Raw genomic sequence first — 25,031 nt, forward strand, 5'->3', positions numbered from 1 at the left:
GAAAATCTCAATTTGAGATATTTTTATGAAACACAGGCCAACATATCTATAGCCGGACAATTTGTATCAGACTTAACATTGACATCAATAATTCTACCCTGTATGAAAGACAGGTAAGTCGTTTTAATTCAAAATATTAAATTTTTTTTCGATTTTAAGTTTGAATCGTCTTAAAGAACATAAAATTTGAAACCGTAAACGGTTATTTTACCACATATATTTCTACATTTAGAAATGCAATTTGCATTCGTTTATATCACTCAACAAAGAAAACTATAGAAAGTCCTACTTAAAATTTGTTCAAGGTTGAACTTCGTTTTAATTTTTCACTCTAAAAAGAGGTACGCCAGAATGTATTTTAGTCGAATGTCTTATGAAAATGATTTTATCGACAGAAATTAAACTGCATTTGTATTTCAACAGTGGCTATTTCCCAAAGCATGTCTATAATGTCAATTGCTCCGAATTAAAATTACCCCTTAGTAACACAGTGGTTTACATAATGTAATGCAAGGCAGTGGATGCGGTATACCCTGTTTCACAAACAAATGGTACTTGTGGTAGGATCATTTGTTTTGGGGTTTTCAAATCTTAAATTTACTAATGAAGTGGAAGAAAATACAAACGGGCAAGAAAATGGGGAAAAGTATTTTGTCGACAATCCATTTCCTAGCAAAATCGTCTTTGCCTTTACAGGAAAGTTCTAATAATTGTCCATGTGACTTTATGCGGATATGTATGGTCGTTACACTAACCATACAACAAACAAATGGATAGCTCGACAGTCCTGTGCAATATAGTATTCATATTTAGTACGATATATAAATATTTATATACGTAGATGATGATTTCTATAACTTCCGTTACCCTTCACTTTCACAAAACTTTCAATCCATTATAAATATATATAATGTAGCTATAATGAACACAGTCTCACATGAAAAAATGTCTATTACATTAGTAATACATTATTATATGACCCTTAAGGGTCCATCTATTATGAACGTTTTCTCTTTTTTAGTCTTGAGCTAGAGATCCCTTTTCGTGTCTGTCTTGGAGGGTCCCAGCATCTATGTTCTGTGTTGACTATGTGAGGTAGTATACAAATCAACAAATGATATGGTTTGTATACATAAAGTATTATGATCAACAGTTGCGTCCCTTGATCACTATCGAAAATTGTATACATATCACATGATCCCCTCATTCGGAAGTACCTATTTTTAGAATGTCGTCAGTTCGACAAAAATATCACATATTCGTCATGAACAAAATGAACAAATTTGATGAGTATTGATCATGCGTAGACCATCACTTCACATAATACCGCACTAAACAATCTACTGTAAGTGTTCGAGGAACCCCATGCTTCAATCAACACATATCGACCTTTCTGCGGCCGCACACACTGAATATGTATTTTGTCAGCAAATAAAGCACCATTTATTTTTGTTACGTAACCACACATATTCCCGGTAACACTCGAATCATCCTCCCCTTTAGATTTGTCGTCTACGTATACGACAAGTCTGTCTAAATTGTTCAAGTGCTCTGAAGTTGCTGTATCTTCTGAAAAAAATGAAAAGCGTGCTAATTTATTTGTTATGTCCTTGCATCAACATATCAAAATATCAAAATAATTTTAGGGGTTATTCCTTTTGTTATAAGGAAGACAAAATGTTTTATTTTGGTGTTCCTACTTTGCAAACGTCGTTGAAATTTGTGCCATGTATACATATGCTACGACAGTAAGCCCATTATAAATATAATCTATAATTAAGATTTAAAAAAATCTAATTGAAAATTGAGAGAAAAACAACGATTTTCGAAACGTTAGGAAGAAAAACTCCAAAAAATAACTAATTACAGACTGCAACTAAACTCTACAAACGGCGATAAAAAACATCTTTTACTACATGAACAATTCGGACTCCAGTGTGAACATAACTATTCATTGCAAATTGCTAATGTGGCAAGACAAGGAAGTCCAGTGAATGTCTTTATCTATTTATGTTAACTTACTTTTTTTATCGAAACCTTGCCACGTATAGATGACTACACCCGATACATCCTGATTGTTTTCTAAATCTACAGTCCAGACGGGGTTATCTCCGTAGATATTGTCCAAAATAGTGCAACTGTGAAAATCTCTGTCGATTTGGCCATCAACAGCCTTGGATGCATGGCCTTGCGTTATCTTGTTTCTGATGTGTCGCTTGTAGTGCCGTTTACTGTTGATCCAGGCCTCTTTTTGGAATGCAAGGTTTTCAACTACAAGATTTTAAGTTTTCAGTTATCAATTTAAAAAATGGCAATTATTAAGAGTTCTTTGTTTCTTGTTACGCACTTTGACCTACATTTGTTTACCTCTGTTTTTGTTCAAATGTATTTAGATTTCAAGCAAGTTCATATGGTAAAGTAAAAAAAGTTTGGTCTTATATTATTCCAAAATGACTACTTTAAACTGCATTTCAAAAGACAAATTATCATTTTATGCAAAAAATGAACAGGATCGTAATGTTACATTAAACGTACACCAATATAAAATCGATGATGAAAAATATGTGTGTAATGTACAAGAACACGCTTATTTTCAAACATTTTTTTTAAAATTTAAAATAGAAATAAAAATAAACTGACTCGAAGTAATATGTGACTTTTTAGTGGTATTTAAGCTATTAAGGAGATAACATTTTCCAATTTCACATGCAGCTAAAAAACATCATAACAAAGAAGTCCTCTAAAACATCACAAGAAATTAAAAAAAAACCACATATTACAATAGTTCACATAAAATTTGGCTAATAATGATATCACATATCCGTCAACGAGATGAAGGCAATATTATATAACCCCCCCCCCCCCCAAAAAAAAAAAAGAAATCATTGGGAAGAAACAGATTCCTTAGATATTAGGCAAATACCTACCACAAGGAGTGTCATCGTTTACTCTCATGAAGTGATTCCCACATGAACCTAGAAAAGTAAACATATCGTTATATAGAAAATGATGGGATGGCTTTGGTTTCTATGGTTACAGTCTGTTAATAATTCAGTAATTTTCGTATTTATAATCATGACGGTTATATTTTGAAAAAAACCACGTGACATCCTGAAATCCAATATTCTAGCGAAATATCAGTTTATATCTAATTTGGTTAGTTTCACATTTAGGCCATGTTTAATAAGTGCCTACTAACACTGTGACATAATTCTAGTAATCAGAGGTTTTGTCTGAATATAGCTGAAATATTGCTGCTCGGATGTTAAACCCCAACAAACAAACAAAACAGTAATCAGAGGTTTATTTTTTTATTTCAAATATAAGAAATGTTAAAATTTTGCTAACGAAAAAATGTAATACATCTTCAAAAAATCAAACTAAAGACGAAATGTATTGAATCTTAGCAGATTATTCAACAGTTGTCAGTAATACACCAAAAGTTTTAGCCGCGGCTAATATTACTACTACTCATCTAGGCGTTAAATATTCAAATGTATAAAATGAAAGATGTACCACATTTAAAGGTCTCGTTGACTAACCACATGACAATAAATAGCTTACATGCGTGACAAGATTTAAAAGAAGACGAAATTTTATGTATTGGAACCTCGGCACTAATTGTAAAAATATTCTATACTTTAAATTTTAACTATATGCATCAGTTTAATTGTCCTTTTATCATCATATGGCTTGTCTAAGTTGTATTTTTCTGCAGTAAAAATGAAATAACTTTCTTTGCTTTAGAGAGGACACTGTACAAAAAATGTAAGATTTAGGTTGACAAAAAAGTCCACGTCCTCTTTTGAAAAATGAAATTTTATTTGAAGACACGGTAATAATCATATGCAAATACATGTTCAATATCCATAAAACTAAGTAAACACGGGAGTTAAACAATCGAAAACATGGGTGTATGCCAAATGATATACATGAAATTAAAGATGGTGAACAAAGACAGAAGGATTCCACTTTTGTTCTTAATGTTCACTATCCTCAAATTAAATGACAAGCCAATGCGACAAATAAACACGTGAAATTAAAAAAAAACTGCAAATAGAATTTGCAGGTAAAAAATAGTACACTGAAGATTCCCTACCTGTGTGTGGACATCCCAGTAGACCAACTCTCATAGAAATTTTCCCATGCCATTCCAGTGGATGGAACCGCACATATCTGGCTACGAAAGGTGAGTTAATGTAATGTGTACGGTCTGTATTTTTATCATTATTGCCACCAAAGAGCTGAAAATTGCCAATAATTCTCATGAATTATAAAGGTCGATAATATAAACAAATAGTAGTAATACATTAACAATATGGTGTGACATATTTGTGCATGTGATTTGTGTGCCCCAGTGTGTTTACCATGCAGTGTGTTAATGCCCAGTGCGGCATCATTAACACCATACTGAAAATCCCTGTGAGAGTGCAACATTCCGATGATCATTTGTTAATTTTCCAGTTAACGATAACAGACATGCAAGATAAATATTCATGCAATATATTAGACATTCAATCAATTAATAAGATTACCAACCAGAATTTCCCAATCATTTCTACCATTTCAGAACTTTCAAGCATTATGGGCAAACTCGTATTCGATCAAAATAGTTACATCAGCAATTTAACGTTGAAATTATCGTAATTACAATTACCCACAATGCTTTATTTTCTAAAAAGGTAGGTATTGTTAGTGGTTAGACATGTTAGTAGGTTGTGGTGCGTGTGCAAAGGATGCGTTCGCATGCGACAACATTTTGTAAAACAGAAATATTATCTTGATATTAAAATGAAAAAAAAAATATAATCACAACGCACATTTATCTATAACTTGTATTACTTATGTTCTCATTAGAATTATTCGAAAGCATTATTTATTTTTGCTAGATCCTACTGTTATCTGAATACATACTGATACATTGCGTAATATGGTAATTATATACGTGCAAAATCATTCTACGAATTTGATTCTCAACTTAACAATCATCAAATCACAACTTGATTATGCATCGACTGATTTATGTTACCAAAAAAGTCGTTTCCATATATATTTTAATGTCAGCATCATACCAGTGACTTATGAGTAAATTGAGACATCAAACTCGCAAGCTGCAAAATGGCGATCGGTTTTTCGCTCATAACAGAAAATATTGGAACAAATCTACAGTATAGAAAAGTTTGAACGCCACCGTATTATTCCTTACCAAGCCGTCTTCTGTGTAAATATCAGGAATTAATTGCGCAGAGGACGAGTTATATCGGGATGTCCATAACCATTGATTCAGAGGCTAAAAAACGAAGATTTGTCAGAAAAATCAACTCCAAATTACCATAAGAATCATAATAAGAAAAAGAAAGATAGACATATGCGAATTTATCTCTAGATTGGTCAAGAAAATTCTCTGAAATACGATAGCTAAGTGACAAGTGTTTTTTTTTCTATAAATACACATTACACTTGCATACAAGCGAAATAGGTGAACTCCTTCAGAGATTTTCAAGCCATCTAGTGATAAGTTCTCACAACAAAGATTTATTAACAATAATAAAATATAAAAGTCATTGTTAAAAAGTATGTTATTTTTGTTATTTCGCATGGAACGCTCCAGGACAAAGGAATACGCCTAACTCGAAGCCAAAACGCATAGTCGTTGCATCTTGCTCCACCAACCGGAAGTTGAAACGCTATTTCCTGTCGCCATTCGTCGTCGGAAGCACAAGCACACTTAGTTGATCTGTGGTTAAATATCACGTGATATACATACATATATGTTTGCTTGGTAAACAACGGTGAAATTTATTTAATGAAAAAGCCATGTATTTGACCATGTATGTGTCAACCATCAAGCGCATGTAACGTCGTATGTACAATTAATAAAGCGATTAAGGCCTATTAGTTTTATGTTGGTTATACACAAATGGTGTAAGCAATGTTACTTCGCATGTTACTTATTTGAAGCTGTGACACATTTTATACATCAGTAAGGCACATAGAGATTGGGTTCGGGACGTGTTGCTATGGGACCTATTCCACATTGTCTGGGGTAGAACTATCTAGATGTCTCTTTCTCAAGGCAAGACACGTTATTGACGAAAAGGTTATGCTATAATAGGGAAGAGAGGTGACTATTGGGGTTACACAAAGAAGGTTCCACTTCCAAACAGATGTACAGGTAATACATATTTGGACCGCTCCCATGACAAAATCACTCACAGCCAGGTTACAACAGAAATTAATTAAAATAACTCATTTTCACAACAAAGTTAAACATTCAATTTCAAATCAAACCACACCAAGTTTCTCAGACGTAAATTCCATTCAAGTTAAATGTTTTTGCAATTAGTTTTACACAATCACGGATGAAATACATGTATAACAAATCTATGTGTCATTATCTACCCCCAATTGGTAGATTTTATAGTCTTTCTCGCTTTTCGAGACTTAAAGCTGTATCATAAAGAACCATGGTAATTATGAAAAAACAAACGAACACACAAAAATTATTTCAAAGGTGTCACCGACATCCTGTCAGTAATGGAAGTAATATTTTTAGTTTATGCCGCATTCTTAAACTTGCAAAGTATATATATATTACTTTAAGAAACATTCAAACATTTTCTGGAAAAGGCGCTTGATATTTTTCAATGAAATCGAATGAAACATCGCAGCTTGATAATCTAGAGCAGCCTTGATTTCAATCTACAGCTAAGCTTCAGTCTCGTGATCATCACAAATGGCTATTGTGTTGAGTTACTTGGCTAAACTTAACAATGCACAAAGAAAGACTTTATAAAAATATTAGATACTGCTGAGAAAGATATTGTATAGTGATATGTACAAATGCAGATTTTCGTTTGTTGTAAGTACTCAATCTTTGTGCTTTGGTATGGTACCGTAATATTAGTACAACTAGGCTAGAGCGCGGTTAATATATATATATATATAAAGTTACTTACCCTTGGTTCAGCATGATGGGCATCTTTATACGTGTACCAGAAGTTAGTGTCGTTACTGTAAGATATCTTGAATCTGGTAACCCAGTGTTGTTTTTTACTGTCAGCTCTTCCTTTCGTTATGACCCCAGTTATAAGTGTGGGAGGTCCAACATCTATTTCGATCCATTGTTTATCTGTTAAGTAGCAGTTTACCATACAATTAGGGCAACAGCTGTATATTTCAAATGATAGATATGAAGTATGCATTCTTAAGGTTAAATATTAGAATAAACTGTTTCAAGTTAAGGGTTATCACCGATCATGAGACTTTAACTTGCTAAAAATTTATAAATCTTTCATGGCTTGAATTTGTTAGCATTTAGTATCAAACTTTGTATGATTTTGTCATAATGTTACCCAACATTTGCAGTTCACAGCTACTAATTCTTTCCATTATACCACAAACATTCAGACATATCGAGAACACTTGCATGACAATATCACCATTGCTCCCAAACTTTAGGCTTATTCTGTGCAAACAATCTGACCCTAATTATTTAAACTATGAAGTATTTGTATGAGAATTAAATTCAACCTCTATTTGTTGAAACATTTAGATGCAAATTTACAAATTTCAGTCAATTGAGAAAAAGGTATTTTCAAACGTAGAAAACGAATCTTTCGGAAACCCTCTAAAGCATTCCTACATTGTATCTATTGTAATAGTCTTTATTGCAAATTGTGGTGATTTAATTTACATGTTTGTTCAACTTTATTTGAAAATTAAAGAGTAAACATTGTATATGGGTCGAGGTATATAATTAACATCAAGGTCCATGTCCCAACCTTATAACACAAAGAAACGTCAAGATTAAAACAGACTGAATAACACATGATCATTAATACATGTATAATTCACTCTGTCACACGGTACAAAAGTACATGTATTTTTTGTGACTGGAGACCATGTTGAACATTTATTCCAGATAACTGTACTTGTAAACACGTGTTTCTTTTCTTTTCTTAGTGAAATAGCATTTTTACATGCTGTACATGTGCTAGTATGTTTCTCTTTAAATTGTACTAAACGGTAGTTCTTTCTTTCAAGTTCACAGGTTGTACCCAGTCAGTCTCGAAGCGAACGACTAGAACTTAATTTCACCGTTTCAAAAGATCACACTGGGAGATAACACTTTTATAAATGTCTTGTTTGGCTCATTCAGGTCTAACCTTTACATTTTTGCAAAAATTTGAAAGTCTCAAAAGGATGCATTTTATATAAAAGATGGTATTTAACGCTTCATAAATTATCAAATAAATACTGAATCCCATCAAATTATTATTCAAATATATGCAGATATGTGCAGGATTGGGAAATAAAATTGCAAACATGATCTGATAAAAATGATAAAAATGCATTTAGGAAATATGAGTGCATTACGTCTTATAAAGTAGGTACAAAATTTGCAAGAAAACAAATTTATTTCATTATAGCTACAGAATGACATATTTCCAACATTCGCGGTGTGATCTCTAGATCTAAAGAGATATTCACAGTATTAAACTAAAAGTCGTACAAATGGTCAACAAAACTGCTGATGATGCAAGTATAAGTCACTGCAAAATAAAGAAAATCAAGCCTTTCATCCGGCGTGTGGGATATTCTCTACATTTGATGTAATTGATGCATAATATAAACATACCGTTTTGTTTTTTGGCACACCAAGCCTTGTTGCTGAGGATGTTACCATCTTCAGGTTGGCAAGAACTTTTCCTTCTGTTTTTGGCCCATGTAGAAGCTCGAATCTTTCCGTAAGGTGGTAAGCCTATTTGCTCCTTGCATACTGCAATTTTAAAAGTACATGTACCAATAAGTGGTTGTACTTTAAAGACTTTGAAAAATCAGATCATTTCAGTTCTATATTTTCTTACTACTTATTATTTTTGTTTCGGGAGTTTTACTGTTTTCATTTAAACTATACCTTTTGTATGTCCTTAAAATTCTTATTCAATCAGACACTCAAATATCTAGGCATTTTAATAATGGTATAGAATTTTAACGATAACGCAATTTTATATACTTGTACATACACAATTCAATCTTCTTCAATGCATTTAATGTTAATAAATAAATATGTGTATAGGTAGAAGAGTTTGTGTAACCGAATTTCGGCGCTAAATATCATTTCTGTCAAATGACAGATGAAAAGTTATAAAATTTAATTAAACGGTAACTAAATCAGCTTATTTACACTTAATATGAGTATCTGTGATCATCTTCCAAATATTTTGTTTCAAAAATAAGTTTGTTTTGGGCATCTTAGCCAACAGGTGGTCATGATGTACCAAGATGAAAATTTTGCTTTGTCATATCGTTACCTATTGAAATCGTCCAAATATTCCAAAACATTTTTCTTGTGTACATACTTATGATTTTTATGTTAATGTAAACATTGTGCAAGGAGTGAAACCGTTTAATTAGGTACTAGATTTTTCGTCCTAGGTATTTAGAACGTATTATTGTTCAGACGTTTTGAGACTTAAAAATGTTTCGCGTAGGTGAATGTTCTAAAGAGTCCGGTTTCATGGTTCAGTTTTTGTATCGTTGGTAAAAAGTCAATATCAACAGGTGTTTCCTTAAAGAACAAGACAAAAAATGTAAAACTTCAAATTTTATTCTAAACTGTCTCAGATTTACGTAAAGGATTTGATAGTTTAAGTTCACGTTCTACGTTAGTTGATTACACTAAGTAGTTGAACCAAGCGTAAATCCACTTATATGAGTTTCATATAATGAAAACATTGTTTGTCTGCTTATTGACATATATTAAGGTAAAATACATGTGATATCTGTGTTTTAGAAGTTTTTCAAAGGTCGTTGAAACAACATTTACATTAAAACCTGATACTTACATTGACAACCAAGAACCTCAACTCTCATACTAGGATGTCGATGCCAGTGTACCGTGTGGAACTTAATGTACCGTGCTATAACAGGCCTGTCTAAATAAGTATGCTTGATCGAAAAGGCATCCGTATTGCCTTCAAAAACCTGAAACATGAATGATGGGCATGTTACGATCAAACTTAAATGATAAGAATACAGGAGATACTGTTAAAGGACAACAAAGATAACTGTGTTATAAATACAACTAAAATAACTACACTGTCTTAGATAAGGGAGATAATAATAAACGGTTAAAATGACCACATTCCAAGACTAAACTAATTATACCAAAATGAATAAAGCTCAATTCATTATTTCTTGACTATAACATGAACAAACTAGTATTTGTAGTAACTTAACCTGTTATTAGTTGTACAGACATTTCAAGCCAAGCGTTTTATAACAAGTATAAACGGTGGATATATGTTAACAAGTATAAACGGTCCTAAGTGGATATATGTTAATGATCGTTGGCCATATTATGTTTGTTGGCTTTTCATGTTTTATTACTGAAATTTCAATGTCATAATGACACTCAAACAATAAAACCGTGGGATGGTCAGAACTCTTGATTATAGTATCAAGCATATCATTTTTGTTACCCAGTTATACAAATGGATATTGTACCAGAATATTAATATTGTAATGACACTACACACAAACACAACCATATTTGCAACGGTACTTACTGATACAGAATTCTTGCAAAAAGTATAATGACAAATAATCACAACAGTTTTCAGTAAGCAAACTTCATAAATTGGATATCAACACATTATTATCATGTTAATTTCTGTCTGGAGAAGACTGAGGAAGATACATGTATGTTCTCACCTTGTGATTTTCGTACTGGTCGGTGACATACTGCTCATTGTAATCATCCATACTGTATGAAACTTTAAACGACGTCACCCATTCTTTTCCATCACCTCTCCCTTGTGTAATCACACCGGTAACCTGGAAATAAACGGAAATGTAATGAGCGACAGACAAGGTTAAAACCCAAGACCATTCGGAATCCCACTGCCCCTACCACTTTCTTCGTTTTGCACGACATAAAAGATTAACAAACTTAGTGGTTTAAACAAGTCATGAAAATGCCACATATTTGTTGCATCTTTTTTTTTTAAAATATATTGGCGTTTGCATTAATTAGTTCTGATGCAAGTGATATGGTACACGAAAATAAAAGATTCAGTTCTCGTTTCAGTAAATTAGTACTGATTGTAAGGTGTGATACAATGGTTCTCACAGTTAGTGTCAATATGTTTTGACATATAAGACTGTAATCTACGGTAATGGTTTAATAAACTACATTAGAAGGCCGTTAAAGATAGTTCCAATAGCCATTACAAATTGTAACTTGAGAGAACATTTTTTACCGTATTTTAAATATTTGTATGGTGGGTTTTCTTGTACACATATTATGTCAAATTTTGTACAAGCTTATTCCACTGTCACGACAAGGGATTTAGACGATATGAGTGTTATGAAAACACAGATAAAATCGTGTCACAATTTTTAAATTGCTGAAAAACCTTTGATATTAACTGCAATGTACAAAACATGTTAATCTCATTGAACATGACAACAATGCGTCTATGCTGTCAAACTTATATTTGATCAGTATATCACTTTTTGTGTTCCTTGATCGCGTTTTCCGATCTCTAATTTTCCAGTGTGTTAATCAAGGTATACAGACAATTGCTTAAACTGAACAGAAACCACCAAGTAATTTTCTATATAAGGCCGTTTTGTCAAAATTTCGACTCATTCGTAAAATTTTAAATCACAATCCATTCTGAAATTAAATTAAATTTCATTAGAATTTGTTGAGGCAAAAAAATGTCAATCGTTTAGGGAGCAGTACTTTTAATATTTCACAATCACGGTAACCCTTTTTTTTCCTGATAATTTAACTCCGAAAATCTTTAAAAATTCACTAATCGGTTTTAGTTTTGAGATGTGTTTTCTAAGTACTTGATACTCAAGTCATTTTTGGTTTTTATACCACATGGAATTCTCAAAAGTCTTCTTTAATTGTTACTGTCAATTTACTGAAAGCTTTTAGTCAGACAGTCTCCTGATATTATCACAAATACTCAGATTTTCTTCAATATGCCACACTTTAAATGTAAAAATCGCATAATAAGCCTTTTTGTACAGGTAAATTTATTGAATATTATGTAAGTAAATTCAATCAAGGTGATAGTAAAATAGTTCTGAGGATCTTTTGTGATTTAAAAATTTTCTTCTGACTACTTATCTTGTCTGTTCGGAATCACAAAGATGTTTATCAAGATAAAAAGGGATTAATCTCCCTTGGTTCAAGTCACTCTCCTACGTAGAGTTAAATCATGTCGGTTAGAAGTTACGTGCACAATGGCAAATTTTTAGTCCTGTGCAATTTTTGTTTACTTATGGAATTAAGTAAGGAATGTGTTCACTTCAACATTTATCAAAATCATAAAATGAAGCAAACATTTGAAAATATGTATATATACAGGCGTATTGTTGATCGTCGTGACGTTTAAAAGGACCCAAATGTAATAACGACGTTTACACACACAAAAAAAAGAGAAATTCAATTCTGTAAATTAAAACTATCTTGTCTTAAATAATATCAGGTGATACGTTAAGTTTTAAATGTCAGCAAAACGGCCTAAAAGGTTGATAGACGATTTAAATAACAAAAATCTTTTCTCTCGTTTCTATCTGCCAACAAATAATACCCTGGACCCTTTTGGCAAGGGATGAATTAAAAATATATTTTACTGCCCTAGGTAGTTTATTATAGGAGTAAATGATGAAGCAAAATAGGAAAGCTCAATACAAGAAAAACACGTCGCTTTCACCAGATTAACGTCGCTATTGTTATCTTAAGAACTGAGGTATGTTGAAGAGGGACAAATACGGGTGAGATATGCGGCAGATCCGGATTAAATTCGTACGTATGTATCCATGCTTCTTCATGCGTTCATATGGTGTAAAAAAAAACTGTTGTGTCATTGTAAGAAAAGAAAAAAAATGTATTTCCAAACCTTGCAATGGTGGAATGTAACACGGCCTATATAAGTAAAAAAACATTAAATTCAACAATTCAAAATTTTATTGAAAAGAAATATTTATCACATAATTGCTTATCTATATAGTTGATCAAAAGGAAGATCATGCAATATGCTTTAAGGTGAAAATACTTTCCTATCTAAGGGCTCAGTTAGAATACTTAGGTCACAAATAAATCACTTGCTTGAGGGGGTCTGTATGCATAATGATATAAAATCTCAGATGCTTCTCTTATTCAACTTGTGAAAAGGATGAATCAAATTAAAATCCTTAGCTATTATTACTGTGGTAATTTTAAAGTATATTTAAGGACGGGAAAACAAAATAGAACATTTTAAAAACTGATGTGTCATTGCTTGGGCTTAAAGATTGACTGATATCTTCATTTTACCATAAAAGAGATTAATTCCTCATTATCGTGGCTCTATTATAAACAAATCTAGATTCTTGAAGGAATACCTGATATACATAACCTCGTGTTGATTTTTTGAATATGTAAAATGTCGTACATAACCCCGACTTGCCCTATCTAGTATACGTCTATATACTGAGATGATCGTGTAAAACAACTTTTCACGTTCTTAAAACTCCAGTCATGTACTACATGTGCAACTGATATATTCAGGTCTATACTATAAATTTTAAATCATGTACTTAACATGTAGAGACAGTTTGTGTCGCTTTTGGCATCAAAACAGTGAAGGAGCTCTTGACACTCAGGGGCGCATCCAGGATTTTAGATTAGGGGTGCACAGTTAAAATTTCGCCGAACAGAGCGAGGCGAAAAAATTCTTGAAGTTATTTTTTTTTTTAATATTCTTCTAGAGTGGGTGCAGTGTAGATACACTTTGTAGTAAAATTAGCGAGAAATGAAAGCTTCAACATAAAACCGCCTAAATCTACCCCTGACAACCAATGCTTCGCAAATTTTAGGGGGTGCATGCCCGCCACGCCCTCGCTTGAATCCTCCCCTGACACTTTCTCATATCTTTCAAAACTCTTTTGCTGGCATCCCTGTCTTTCTGTCTTTCTTTGGTGATAAATTTTACATGTTGTCCAATTTGTAATATGTTGCAAATAATAGTTCAAAGATACGTCATTAAGCACTGTGCCACATCTTTCATCCACTACAATGGTCTTATCTCAACAAAGGTGTATAATGCTTTTTTTTTTCAGACTGGCAACAATCTATTGGAATGAAGTAATCATGATAATTTTGGCATTGGTTCGAAAAATATCAAATGCAAAATTTCATTAAAACCGATTGAATGGCTTTTGTTACCACTATAAAGTTTGAACACATAAAACTGTACCAATCATAGAGGTGATAAATTCTATCGAACTTATTCGACCTCTTAGAGGGCGTATATTCTCACCTTAAGATGTTGGTACATCCTAACTGTTACATTTGATGAATTATGTTGCAATTTAAAACTAGAAATTACTTTACTTTGTGTCGACCTTGGGTTCACGAATCTAATATATTCACATGGAAATCATAGGTGATATATAATGTTTGTTCCTAGGGGAGATAGGTTACCCTTTATTTCAATTTTTGGAGTAATTCAGACTTAAGCCCATGTTCGCACCTGCGATTCTCCTAATCTATTTGTCTTCTGTTATCAATTTTTGCTACTCATAACAATTTTTTTAATATAATAAATTAATTTTATGAAATACACAGATGTAGTACATACCCTCGCTGCAACTCCGAGATCGATCTTTAACCATTCTGATGACGATTTGTATTTCGAACACCATCCGTATTTGTTAGGCAGATATACACGGGCATACTTTTCGCTGCATTTCTTATCCCACGCCTTAGGATACGTGGATGATGCCGTTATCTGCCAGTCTTGGATAGCTCCTGTTATCATGCCCAGTGGGCCATTCGTCACACAAACTGAAAAATAATTTAAGAGTGATCACAATTCCGTTGATAGAAAGAAAACAAGCACCATAATTTTTAAGTCGCTAATATTGTTAACGACTTCTTACACTCGTAATTTCAGTACTTTACATTCGCATATGATTTGCATAATTATATATTACTACTCCACAATAAACTGCTGATCGGTGCCGTGTTTACCGCAATAGCTTCACAGTTCCAGCTTCATACGAGATCAAAATGTACCTCTTAAATATCATACTCTTGTGTTCTACGTGTGTTTTTTGCTTGTACATGTATGAGAATGGAAAATTTACATTAAAAGATAAAATGATCGGTCAGCATTCAACATTACCCAGTATCCGATTCAGATACAGGGGCTCGTTACAATTGACTATATAGGTCATATACATCATCAGGGCCCAATATACAAACGTCTCAGAATGTGACGACTCTATTCACTACACTGCTCCATCGGACCAAATTGATACAGGAAAGATATGTAAACGTATAGAAAGGTCTGAAAAATTCCCGACTATGTTAGAACTGTCAAATTTGCGATGCAAATTTTTGGTCGTTCCCTCCGCGGGACTCGACCTCGTACCGCTGTGCCATCTATGGCAACACCGCCTGCACAAAGTCAAGCTCCCTAGACCACACGGCCAGCTAGGCTATATAAAAATATAGCTTTCGCTGGCCGGGTCATTCCTTCTCGTAGGATTAATCTAGGGCTGTAACTTAGTACACGATGTATGGTAGTATAGTACGGGACAGTTCATTTAGATATAGATTTAGACATATATATATTATAGCGGAAGTCACCTGATTTTTGAGCACATCGCATTCATGTCATTTCGGATGTTGAAAGCAAGCCAAAGTCAGTGGCATAGAATATTTGTCGATAAGCGACTTTGATTTTGTTTTATTGCTTTTGATAGTCTTACATAATTAATTACCAAGAATAAATTTAATTTACATTCAAATGCTTAAAATTCAATAATTTTAATAAAATTAAAATCATAAGAATCATATTACATGTAATATCAAACCATAGAATGTCTGTCCATGAGGCAATGAGCTGTTTGTAGGTCAGCCCAAGTACATATCAATGTTTTCATTCTCATAAATCAGTAGAACACTAGAGCATAGTATCAAAGGTTTGTGGGTAGCCGCAAGTATCTTGTTAAAGCAAACGAAAGCTTACAAAAAACTCAAATGTTATGTTATCAACCTTTGATGAGAAATCTTCTTTAAAAGCAGGTTTTTTTAATTAAGTGTGTGTAAATGCCAAATAATTACGATCTTTTTGATACAAGTCTAATACCTCTTTCTTGATTTATCATTTATGTAATTGATTTTGACTGTGAACTTCATTTCATTAAGCTGTGACATTTATTAAGGATGTTGTAAGAGTCAATCTTACATTTAACAAGTTTCTTAATTTTATTTCAATATGAAAGTAGGGCACATCGGATATATAGCCTGACCTGCAAAAACAAAGTGAAATCAGCACATTTCCACTTGTTTTTTGGATAATAATAAATAAATAAATGACATGTTCTCCTTGTCGCGGCATGGGAGACTTTCTGGTCTTTCGTTTCGTACTGAACAAAATTAGGTTCATCCCATCAATGTGTTTTTTTTTTATCTTTAGCTTACACTATGTGACATTTATCTTGTTTGATAGAAACATTTTGTTTATTCCCCGTTTGAACTATATATAAGTGCATATGGTCATTTTGAAATTCTTTGGGCAGTTATTTCATACTTTGACCTTCAGGTAAGTTAGGGGTCAAAACATACTGAGAAAGCGAGACAAACGTGGTTAGTAAACAGTGGACTGTCATTATTGTCATGTGTAGTAATTTGATAACCAGTCTTTATGGTTTTCATATTGACCTACCTTAATTCACCATTTCAATGTAATGTATAACATATTTTTTTATTCAAATTTTGTTTTCTTTCCCTCTCGCTTTCTTTTATCTATGCACCTAATGCATTAAATTTGATTACAATTTGATGTATTTTGTTAGGCTAAATGACATCAAAGAGTTTAAAGGAGTCAGAAGTTTGTTTCGTTTTTTACATTGGCATTCCCTACATTAAAGTTTCGAAATACGTGTTTTGAATTCCTGTCGTTTTGATATCGAGAACTATAGTCCGGGTGCAAAGGTGGTCGATATGCACCCCAATGACAATTTAAACTGAACGATCGTAAACTGAATAAACAAGCTAAGAAAACAAAACACCGACATAAAGTCACAATTATTGAAAAGAAATTCCACTGTAAACCAAACGATTTTTAAAATCATATCAACAACGATTTTTTAACCTCGCCAAACAACCCCAGGTGAAAATGTTTAAAAAAGACTCGGTATAATAACAACTCTGGCCCTTTAATGTTTCTGTTACTTTATGCAGTGACATGAACACATGGTATATGTAAATCTTCAGTGTGAAGTTTAAAAAAGTATTTTGGTTTCATTTTCGAACCACGCCCATGATACTGGTTAGGTTTATAAGTGCAAACTGTGCACATAATTGTCAACTATAGTTTATATGTTAATTTTCACTTACGAAAATGAAATGATAAGGGCAGGGTTAAACAAGAAAGAAGCTTTATGCAGGAGAAGTTTATAATGTATAATTTATAGTCTCCGTTTTATATAAAATACACGTAAAATTTAGATGCAATAAGCAAACATCAGGTTGTTTACCTAGACAGATAGCTGTGGTTTATTACTTTCTATATAGATACATTTGCACTTCTTTTCCTTAATGTTAGCAAATTAAAATATATGTGAAAGAAAATAAAGCGAATAAAACCTCAAAAATGCAGTGCATTTTCCGGTGATTATTGAAAATTCAATGCTTTTCTGGAACATGATATTCCACACCTGACATAAGAAATTCGTTATTATCGTTTTTTCACCCCAGTTCAATGAAAATACTTCAAATTTCGTGGTTATTGAGGTATTTGGTCATAGTATGATATAAGATTGAAAAACACCCGTCTTTCCCGGAAAAAAAGAAATCGGAGCATAGCTGATTTATTTTTTTTAAGTACACTTATGATTTGTATATAACAAGAATTTGGAGATGCTTTGCACTCTGGTGACAACCCTTCAATCATATGGGAAGAGGAAACTGTTAGACTTTCTTCTAGTGTTAATGAACAAGTACTTCCCTCCTGCCTTTAAGGGTAAAAATTTCGACCGAATTAGAAGCCTCGAATTTGAAAACAATGCTAATTGCACGTCGACGAGTTTGAAAATGGTTATCAAAGAGCCGGTGTAAAAAGTTTATAAAAAAGCAGTAACCTCATTAAAGTCGATTTTAAAGACTAAATATGCAATATACTCTATTAAAACATCAGGCGTTATTCAAGAATAAACATTAGTGAGAAAAAAGTAATTGTTATCTACTTTCATTAATTACTGACAAAGTGCACCGATAACATATCCATCTGCTTATAATTTACAGTCCTATCTGTTTTGACTATTTATTTTCTTCAATTAATGAGTTAAAACACATTTTGTGATTCTTTACGACTTAATGTTCTTTGTGGTTTCTTGGCCTCCATCTTGTTCAATGAGATGATACATAGCACAAGAACCACACAAGATCATACTTTTGAAAATAAAAACATATTAAGGTTACGAGTGTCAGAATTCCTAAAACAACATGTTATATTAAGATTAAGCTTCAATCAGAGCGCTTTGTTTTAAGGTTGAGGTGAAGTTAACAACCATTAAAATAACAATGCATTGCCATACAGGCGGGAAGATCCAACAAACTTTCAATTTGTTCAAATAAAAAGATCTCGTAAAACACTTTGATATGATGCAATTCATTTTCTCTAGGAAACTTTTTTAAAACTATATTATCCATTTTTTTTAATTGAATCATCGTTTTATCAATTAATTTTTTTTTTATTTTTCTTGTAATTAAACACTTGTTATTTTTCAAGTGCCAAAACATTGTCTGTGGGTGTCCCGAAGCTTTTAACTGCTTATAAATGACTTTATCTTTTTGAAACAAACTTTTTTTGTCTACCATGGAAATTTGCCGATATCTGCAATTAAAAGCATATTTGTACCTAAGAATTTGCTTGTTTTTAGTAATGTATTTATCATCTATTTAACAATGTAAATCCAGAATTACGTGAACTCAAATTTAAAAATTTCGAATCAACCGAACGCCGATTTGAGCAAATTGTACGTTTATCATCATTTCAATTAAAGAATTTCGAACAAATTACATTATATAAAAAATGGTGTGTATATTTGACTTGCATAAATTCTTAAAAATAAAAATAAAGTTTAAGTAGTTGTAATTAATTCAAAATCCACTCAAAGATTACATCCATTTAAGTCAACGGGAAAGAAGTATTGCGTTGTCTAGCAAACACAAATACGCAAAGATTTCTATTCATGTTTGGCAAATGAATCTCAATTCCGTGCTTTGACTGTAAATATGCATCTTAGCAGCGAAAGGGGACCTATTTTCACTTCATTATATATATGTAAAGGCATATAGTTAAGCCATTTAAAAGTTATGTGGGAACAGTGAAATGCACGCAACTCAAGCATTACTTCATGTACAAAATCATACAATACTACATAGTATCTATGCATTTGTTACCAACGAGAGATATCGTATTTACAATTGAAAGAAATATTTCAAATTCACATGCAATTTTACATTATTTTGATAACCTGTATAACTAATGGATTGTAAAGCAGAAATAATCTGTGGAGCCCTTTTGTCTTAAGAAAGTTGTTATGTCGGTAAACATGTACTCGAAAACCCACGATTGGAAGGCATAATATAAGTTAAACAGCATCGGCAAACAGCTGAATTTGGGCTTATTTTGTTCATACATGTAACTACATTCATACGACATACCCCCTTTCTGTATTTTTCTCCAACAAGGCAAATCGGCTGAATTTTTAGACGAAGGACAAAAATGGGGCTATAAACAAGCAGTCCTGTAGTTAGCAATTAGTTCATTATAAACATAGAAGGTAATTTGAAGAATGAATGAACTAATGGGTACCTTAAATAAACGGACAAAGGTGTTTAATTTGTCCTATCTTATCAACCAGTGATATACCTCAACCTTTTTATTTCCTTTATCTCCAGAACGTCAATGAAAGTGCTAATTACATAGGCATGGGTGTCCCTACACATTTTACCTTTCCTCTCTATAGTCTGCTTGGCGTTGTCGACGTGTTTCAGGACACCTATAAGCTTCGGTCATTTTGTTTAATTAGTTTCTACTGCAAACCTATGACTCATTTTGGGACTTTTGCCATTTTAACCTCTCTAAAATGCGTAAATAATTGCCACTTATAGCAAAGTAAATTCCATAAGAAATGGACTAGATATTGGGTAAAGGTATATGCCAAAGTCACCACGACACAAAGTCAATCGATTTGTCTGAGGTCAGTTTGGCGGACTTTCTCACTGATAACGAAAAGTCCACAACGACCTCATGCGGGTGAATTTTGGCACAAAAAGCTAAAATCGATCTTATGTGATTGAATTTAATAGAGAAGTCGATACCAAAAAGTTTAAGATCCGGAACTATACAGTGAAATGTCATATACGGAAAACTTTGTAAAATTTCTGAATTTATGTATTAATGAATAATGTCATAAAGTTGTGTATTGTAGAATAAAGTTGGACTTAGTGACAATCATCACGTAATCGGAGTAGTTCGAGAGCTCCTTTTAGATTGTGATTAGTGGTCAACACTGCGTTCGCAGTAAAATCCACTTACATGTGTATCTTAACTCTTTAAAACAGATAAAAGAGTGTTTGAAGAACATCAAAAAGGACTAGTAGTATGAGTAGAAAATAAATGCTGTTAATTGTGTATATTACAACTCCAAGTCCACTTAAAAGTGGAAACAAAGACAACTCAAACTTGAGCGGTATTAGAACTATTTCTACCCAGGCAAAGTATCTCAACTTGCATACAAAATGTATTCGAGTCTTATGATTGCTAGTTTAATGAACCACATGTCAAATTCGACCTGCAATTTAAAGGTGAAGAACTTGGTCATATGCCCACCATCGTAGGTTCATACAACAAAAGAAACCCCTTTGAATCGACTTATTACGAGAATCACTTATATTTCTTCCATCAATCTCAATAAATAACAATAGAGAAAACAATAATCCAGCTTTATGTAACCGTAAGCCTTTACTATCATAGATAGGTGATTACACCGGAATGTGCGAAATTGCAAGTTTGATAACGAATGACAGGAAAGTTGCTGTGAGAAATTAGCGTAGAATTTTATGTTCTTGTCTACTGCCAAAAAATTTAGATTTGAGCTCGTAGCATTTGTCAGGACGAAACGAGTCGAGGTAATAACCTACAAGGGGAAATATTAGCTTTCTACTAAGTAACAAATTAGTACAATAATAAGGCCATTGATGTTGTCAGTTGGGCTTGATCCATCATTTTTATGCTTTACTAAACAATGTTTTCTAATTATTTCTCTGTGATAAGTTGATTGATGAATCGGCTTATGTGAGTTAGGTTTAGAAAGTTTTTTTAGGCAAATAGTACCATTACTTGTTTTTGAAGTGAACCATGAAAGTAACTTGGAAAAAACAATCAGGTATGATAGCTCGTCAAGATACACCAGGTAAGATTTTTGTAGGTTCAAATGGGAATTAAACGATGGTTGACTTTCAGATTCTAAAGAATATCTTTTAAAAAAAAATAATTGGTCGCCCTCCTCCAATACCGAGGAATAGAATACAGTGCATGGCTTGTTCAGTTTGAATTATAGAGTGTAGCGTTAACAGGCTTGATTCATTTCTTTTGTAGATATCTCAACTGTTTAAATTGTGCAAATCGTCCCCAACCGGACCGCCACTTTTTCCTGATTCACAGGGAACCTATAACATGTTTTCGTGTATTTAAACAAAAGATGCAGAATTTCAGTCTCTAGGTTGTGTATGTCAGATAGGTGCCTTTAATCAGATTTTTACCGCTTTTACCATGTCACGCGTATATTTCTGTGTGACCTTTTCCTGACTGAAAAAGTTTTCCATCGGAGTTTCCCTTAAATTTAAGAAATTGTGCATATGTGCCAATAACGTGATATGCAAAACGTATGTTACCGTGATAAACCACAGTCACACTTTCCCTTAAATCAAATGCACCGCAATAAAATCTGAAGCGTCTTCTCATTCTTATCCATTTTGTTTGTTTAAAATTTTATGCTGCACTGATTTACAGAATTTTATTACTTAGTTTCGTTTTAAGTAACCGTTCTCCTCTGTTTTTTTTTATACGTTCCTTGTAACACTTGATACTTTAAGTTTGGGAATATACGGAGAACTATTAGAATTTATGACTTGAATTTGAATCTTTGGGTTGATGTCTCATTTACATAAATTCTAATTCTATACGATAGTATGACTCGTAACCTTAAATTAAAATAATTAATTTTGACTGGTCTCTACCCAAGAATTAGGATATCAAACGTTAGTAACCCTATAATTACATTTCAAGTGTCAATAAGAAATCGATTAAAATACTGTGTCGCTATTAAAATCGCCCTAATATAACCAATCACTGGAAATAGCAAAGTAATCGTCCTAAACATTTTGCAAATGTTAAAATTTTAACAGCGTTATCGTGCCTCTATGTTGGAAACATAATAAATGTTGAGTATCTTCTCATCATGAATCCACTTGAGTCACTTCTAAAAGATAAATGTCTTTATTTCATACTTAACTGCAATATATTGCAGCAATTTTATCTTTAAGTCAACGAAAATTATGGAAAAAAGTTGCTAATATACTTTAATCACGACATTTTATAGATCTCTTTCACAACCTCTGCATTTTTACCTGTGTGGTTTCGCAAATTATTTTGACAGCAATTTTTCTCTTTTTCTGACAACATAATTTTCAAGTAAAATCTGTTAGCATTGTGTCACAATTAAATCACTGTCGCCGCTGGTCGAGGATTTAAGTGGGATAAAGTGCCCTTTTCCGTACAAATTCATAAATATGGTAACAACATCTAGGGTAGGAAAAATCTAATTGTTTCGAGAAATCTTTTGGGCCATCTACCTTTTTTAATTTAAAATATGTTCAGCTCAACCTGATTATAATTCAACTCTTTACGAACGAACTTCGTCCACAAATAAACCATTACAGATACTGCCTACTTCTAAAATATGTATCTGTTCCAACAAAAATAGTAAAAAAAAAGTATGGATTGAAAGATAAAAAATTCGAAGATTTTCATCTTAAAATATAGAACTTCAACAACTAGTGCAACCACCAAATTAACAGTTACGAATTTAATTAACCATTTAAATTATAAATAAACGAAATTACATAAATTTAAAATAAGTTACAATGAACAAATGCATAATATTATTTGCGTAAATAAATAACATACGTGTGGGTCTGTAACTCATGCGTTTTCAAATTATTTCTAAAAGTATCGCTGCAAAAACAAAAATCATGTTAAAATGAAAATTTCATTGCTACAAGTCGTGGAAGTATATTATACATTATTACATTTTATTGCATTTTATACATTTTAAAACATTTATTTAACATACTAAATACTCACCATTACAATAAATTAATCCAAAAAGGCAAATAAAAACAACAATTTTTAACCCGCTCCCAGACATTGTCAAATATTTCTCAAATCACAAATATTGTAATTGAATATATTACAAACGAAATCTGTATATCCTTCAGAAAAATTACAAGGTTAAATCGCTTGTCTATATCACATTTTTACGAAACTGACTGTGAATTTCCGTCTAATCCACTTACAACACTTATTTCAATCTTAATTGAATGATAAGTATATCACAAAACCAAAGAACAAAAATGTTATCCAATAAAATGTAATATATATCCTTTTGTTTTACTTGTTTACATCAAGTTTTCACATAATCACAAACATATAACTGTTATATTTTCTTCCGTGCACAATAGCCCGTTCGATACACTCTACAGCTTACTTCGGAATATTGTATTCAAATACCGCCTTAAATGAAACGTTTGTGGTTGGGTGAAAAAATTTGCTATCGGAGAAAAGTCTAAACTGATCCACGCGGTTCGACTAACACAGGTAAACTAAAAACTCCAAACTAGGTATACCGTATCACTAGCGCTTAATTATGCAAGGCTTTGACTAAACTCCATGTATAATTTTACCTGGCCTGTGACGTATTCTGATGGTTGAAATATTTTAAATTATTTATCATCGCATCTTTTAACATCTATACAATAAAAGGCGGGTCTATAGCATATCTGGTGATATATGGTATGTTTTGGTAGGTCTTTATCCTCTATGAGCAGCTGTCAATAATCATACGAAAATATTTAATGGTATTTATATGTACCACAAAAGATGTGAAAACATCGAATTTCAATGGCATACAAATTTCACTTATTTATTGTTTGTTCTGATTTCTGCACAAATATTGAGGGAGAGTAAATGAAGGCACTTCAGACAGTTATTTATATTATCTTATCCGCTCTGCGATTTTATGCAAAAATTACAATCAAAAGCAAAGACAATGTTTATAAAGATTGCATAACTATTGCATTTGTTCAAACTTATCAATGGTGCCAAGAATTAAAGCTTGTATGTAAAAGTTTATTTACAAGGTGATTTTGAATGAGCGCGATGATTTTGCTGAGCGAGCAATTATTTTAGTACCTGTGTATGTGTTTTACTATCATGCACCAGGGTCCGGTTTCATACAAAATTCTCAAACGGAGATTTTCCTCAAATCCTTGAGTTTTCCTCAAATCTTCAATTTCAGGCGATCTGATTGGTTGAAATTTAAGATGAGGAAGGACTTGAGGAAAATTTCAATTTTTTATTTTTTTTTTATGAAACCAGCCCCAACGCCACAAAGTTTTGAACTAACCTAAGTCTACTGTTATGAAAAGACAACAATTTCTGGTAATCTGAACGCAACAGTATAAGATACATGTACTATATCTATTACTTGTTTTACTCAGACTGATATCTATTTTAATAAAATTTCTTCCAAACGCAGAACTACGGATGACCGAAAGAATACATTCAACGACACTTTTTCAGACTGGTTCATATAAGTTTGCTTTGTTGTGAATGAGGCGAATGGCATAATCCTATCTTCAACAATGTGACCAGATTTTTCTT

General features: G+C 32.5%; 2 protein-coding genes across 3 annotated transcripts in view; one reads left to right on the forward strand and one right to left on the reverse strand.

The window, feature by feature from the left end:
* The window catches only part of LOC148609162 (uncharacterized), a 461,126-nt gene that overhangs the window by 48,366 nt on the left and 387,729 nt on the right, over positions 1-25,031 (forward strand). The window lies entirely within an intron of this gene.
* On the reverse strand, positions 1,007-23,866 carry LOC148609163 (lactadherin-like). 2 transcript variants are annotated; one of them, XM_088596287.1, is made up of 11 exons: positions 23,454-23,662; positions 14,649-14,854; positions 10,720-10,842; positions 9,852-9,990; positions 8,642-8,782; positions 6,960-7,132; positions 5,207-5,290; positions 4,100-4,244; positions 2,928-2,975; positions 2,023-2,271; positions 1,150-1,569 (listed from the first exon to the last, which is right to left on the reverse strand). In XM_088596287.1, the coding sequence occupies exons 1-11, from the start codon at positions 23,515-23,517 to the stop codon at positions 1,298-1,300; spliced, it is 1,644 nt and encodes a 547-aa protein (XP_088452413.1). In that variant the 5' UTR covers positions 23,518-23,662; the 3' UTR covers positions 1,150-1,297. The 2 variants fall into 2 exon arrangements, with proteins under 2 accessions (XP_088452414.1, XP_088452413.1); XM_088596288.1 differs by lacking the exon at positions 5,207-5,290 and having other exon boundaries at positions 1,007-1,569; positions 23,454-23,866.

Source organism: Perna viridis, chromosome 8 (assembly GCF_037379345.1).
Source record: "Perna viridis isolate PV_CMFRI_1.1 ecotype Kerala chromosome 8, ASM3737934v1, whole genome shotgun sequence".
In the NCBI taxonomy this organism is placed as follows: Eukaryota; Metazoa; Mollusca; class Bivalvia; order Mytilida; family Mytilidae; genus Perna; species Perna viridis.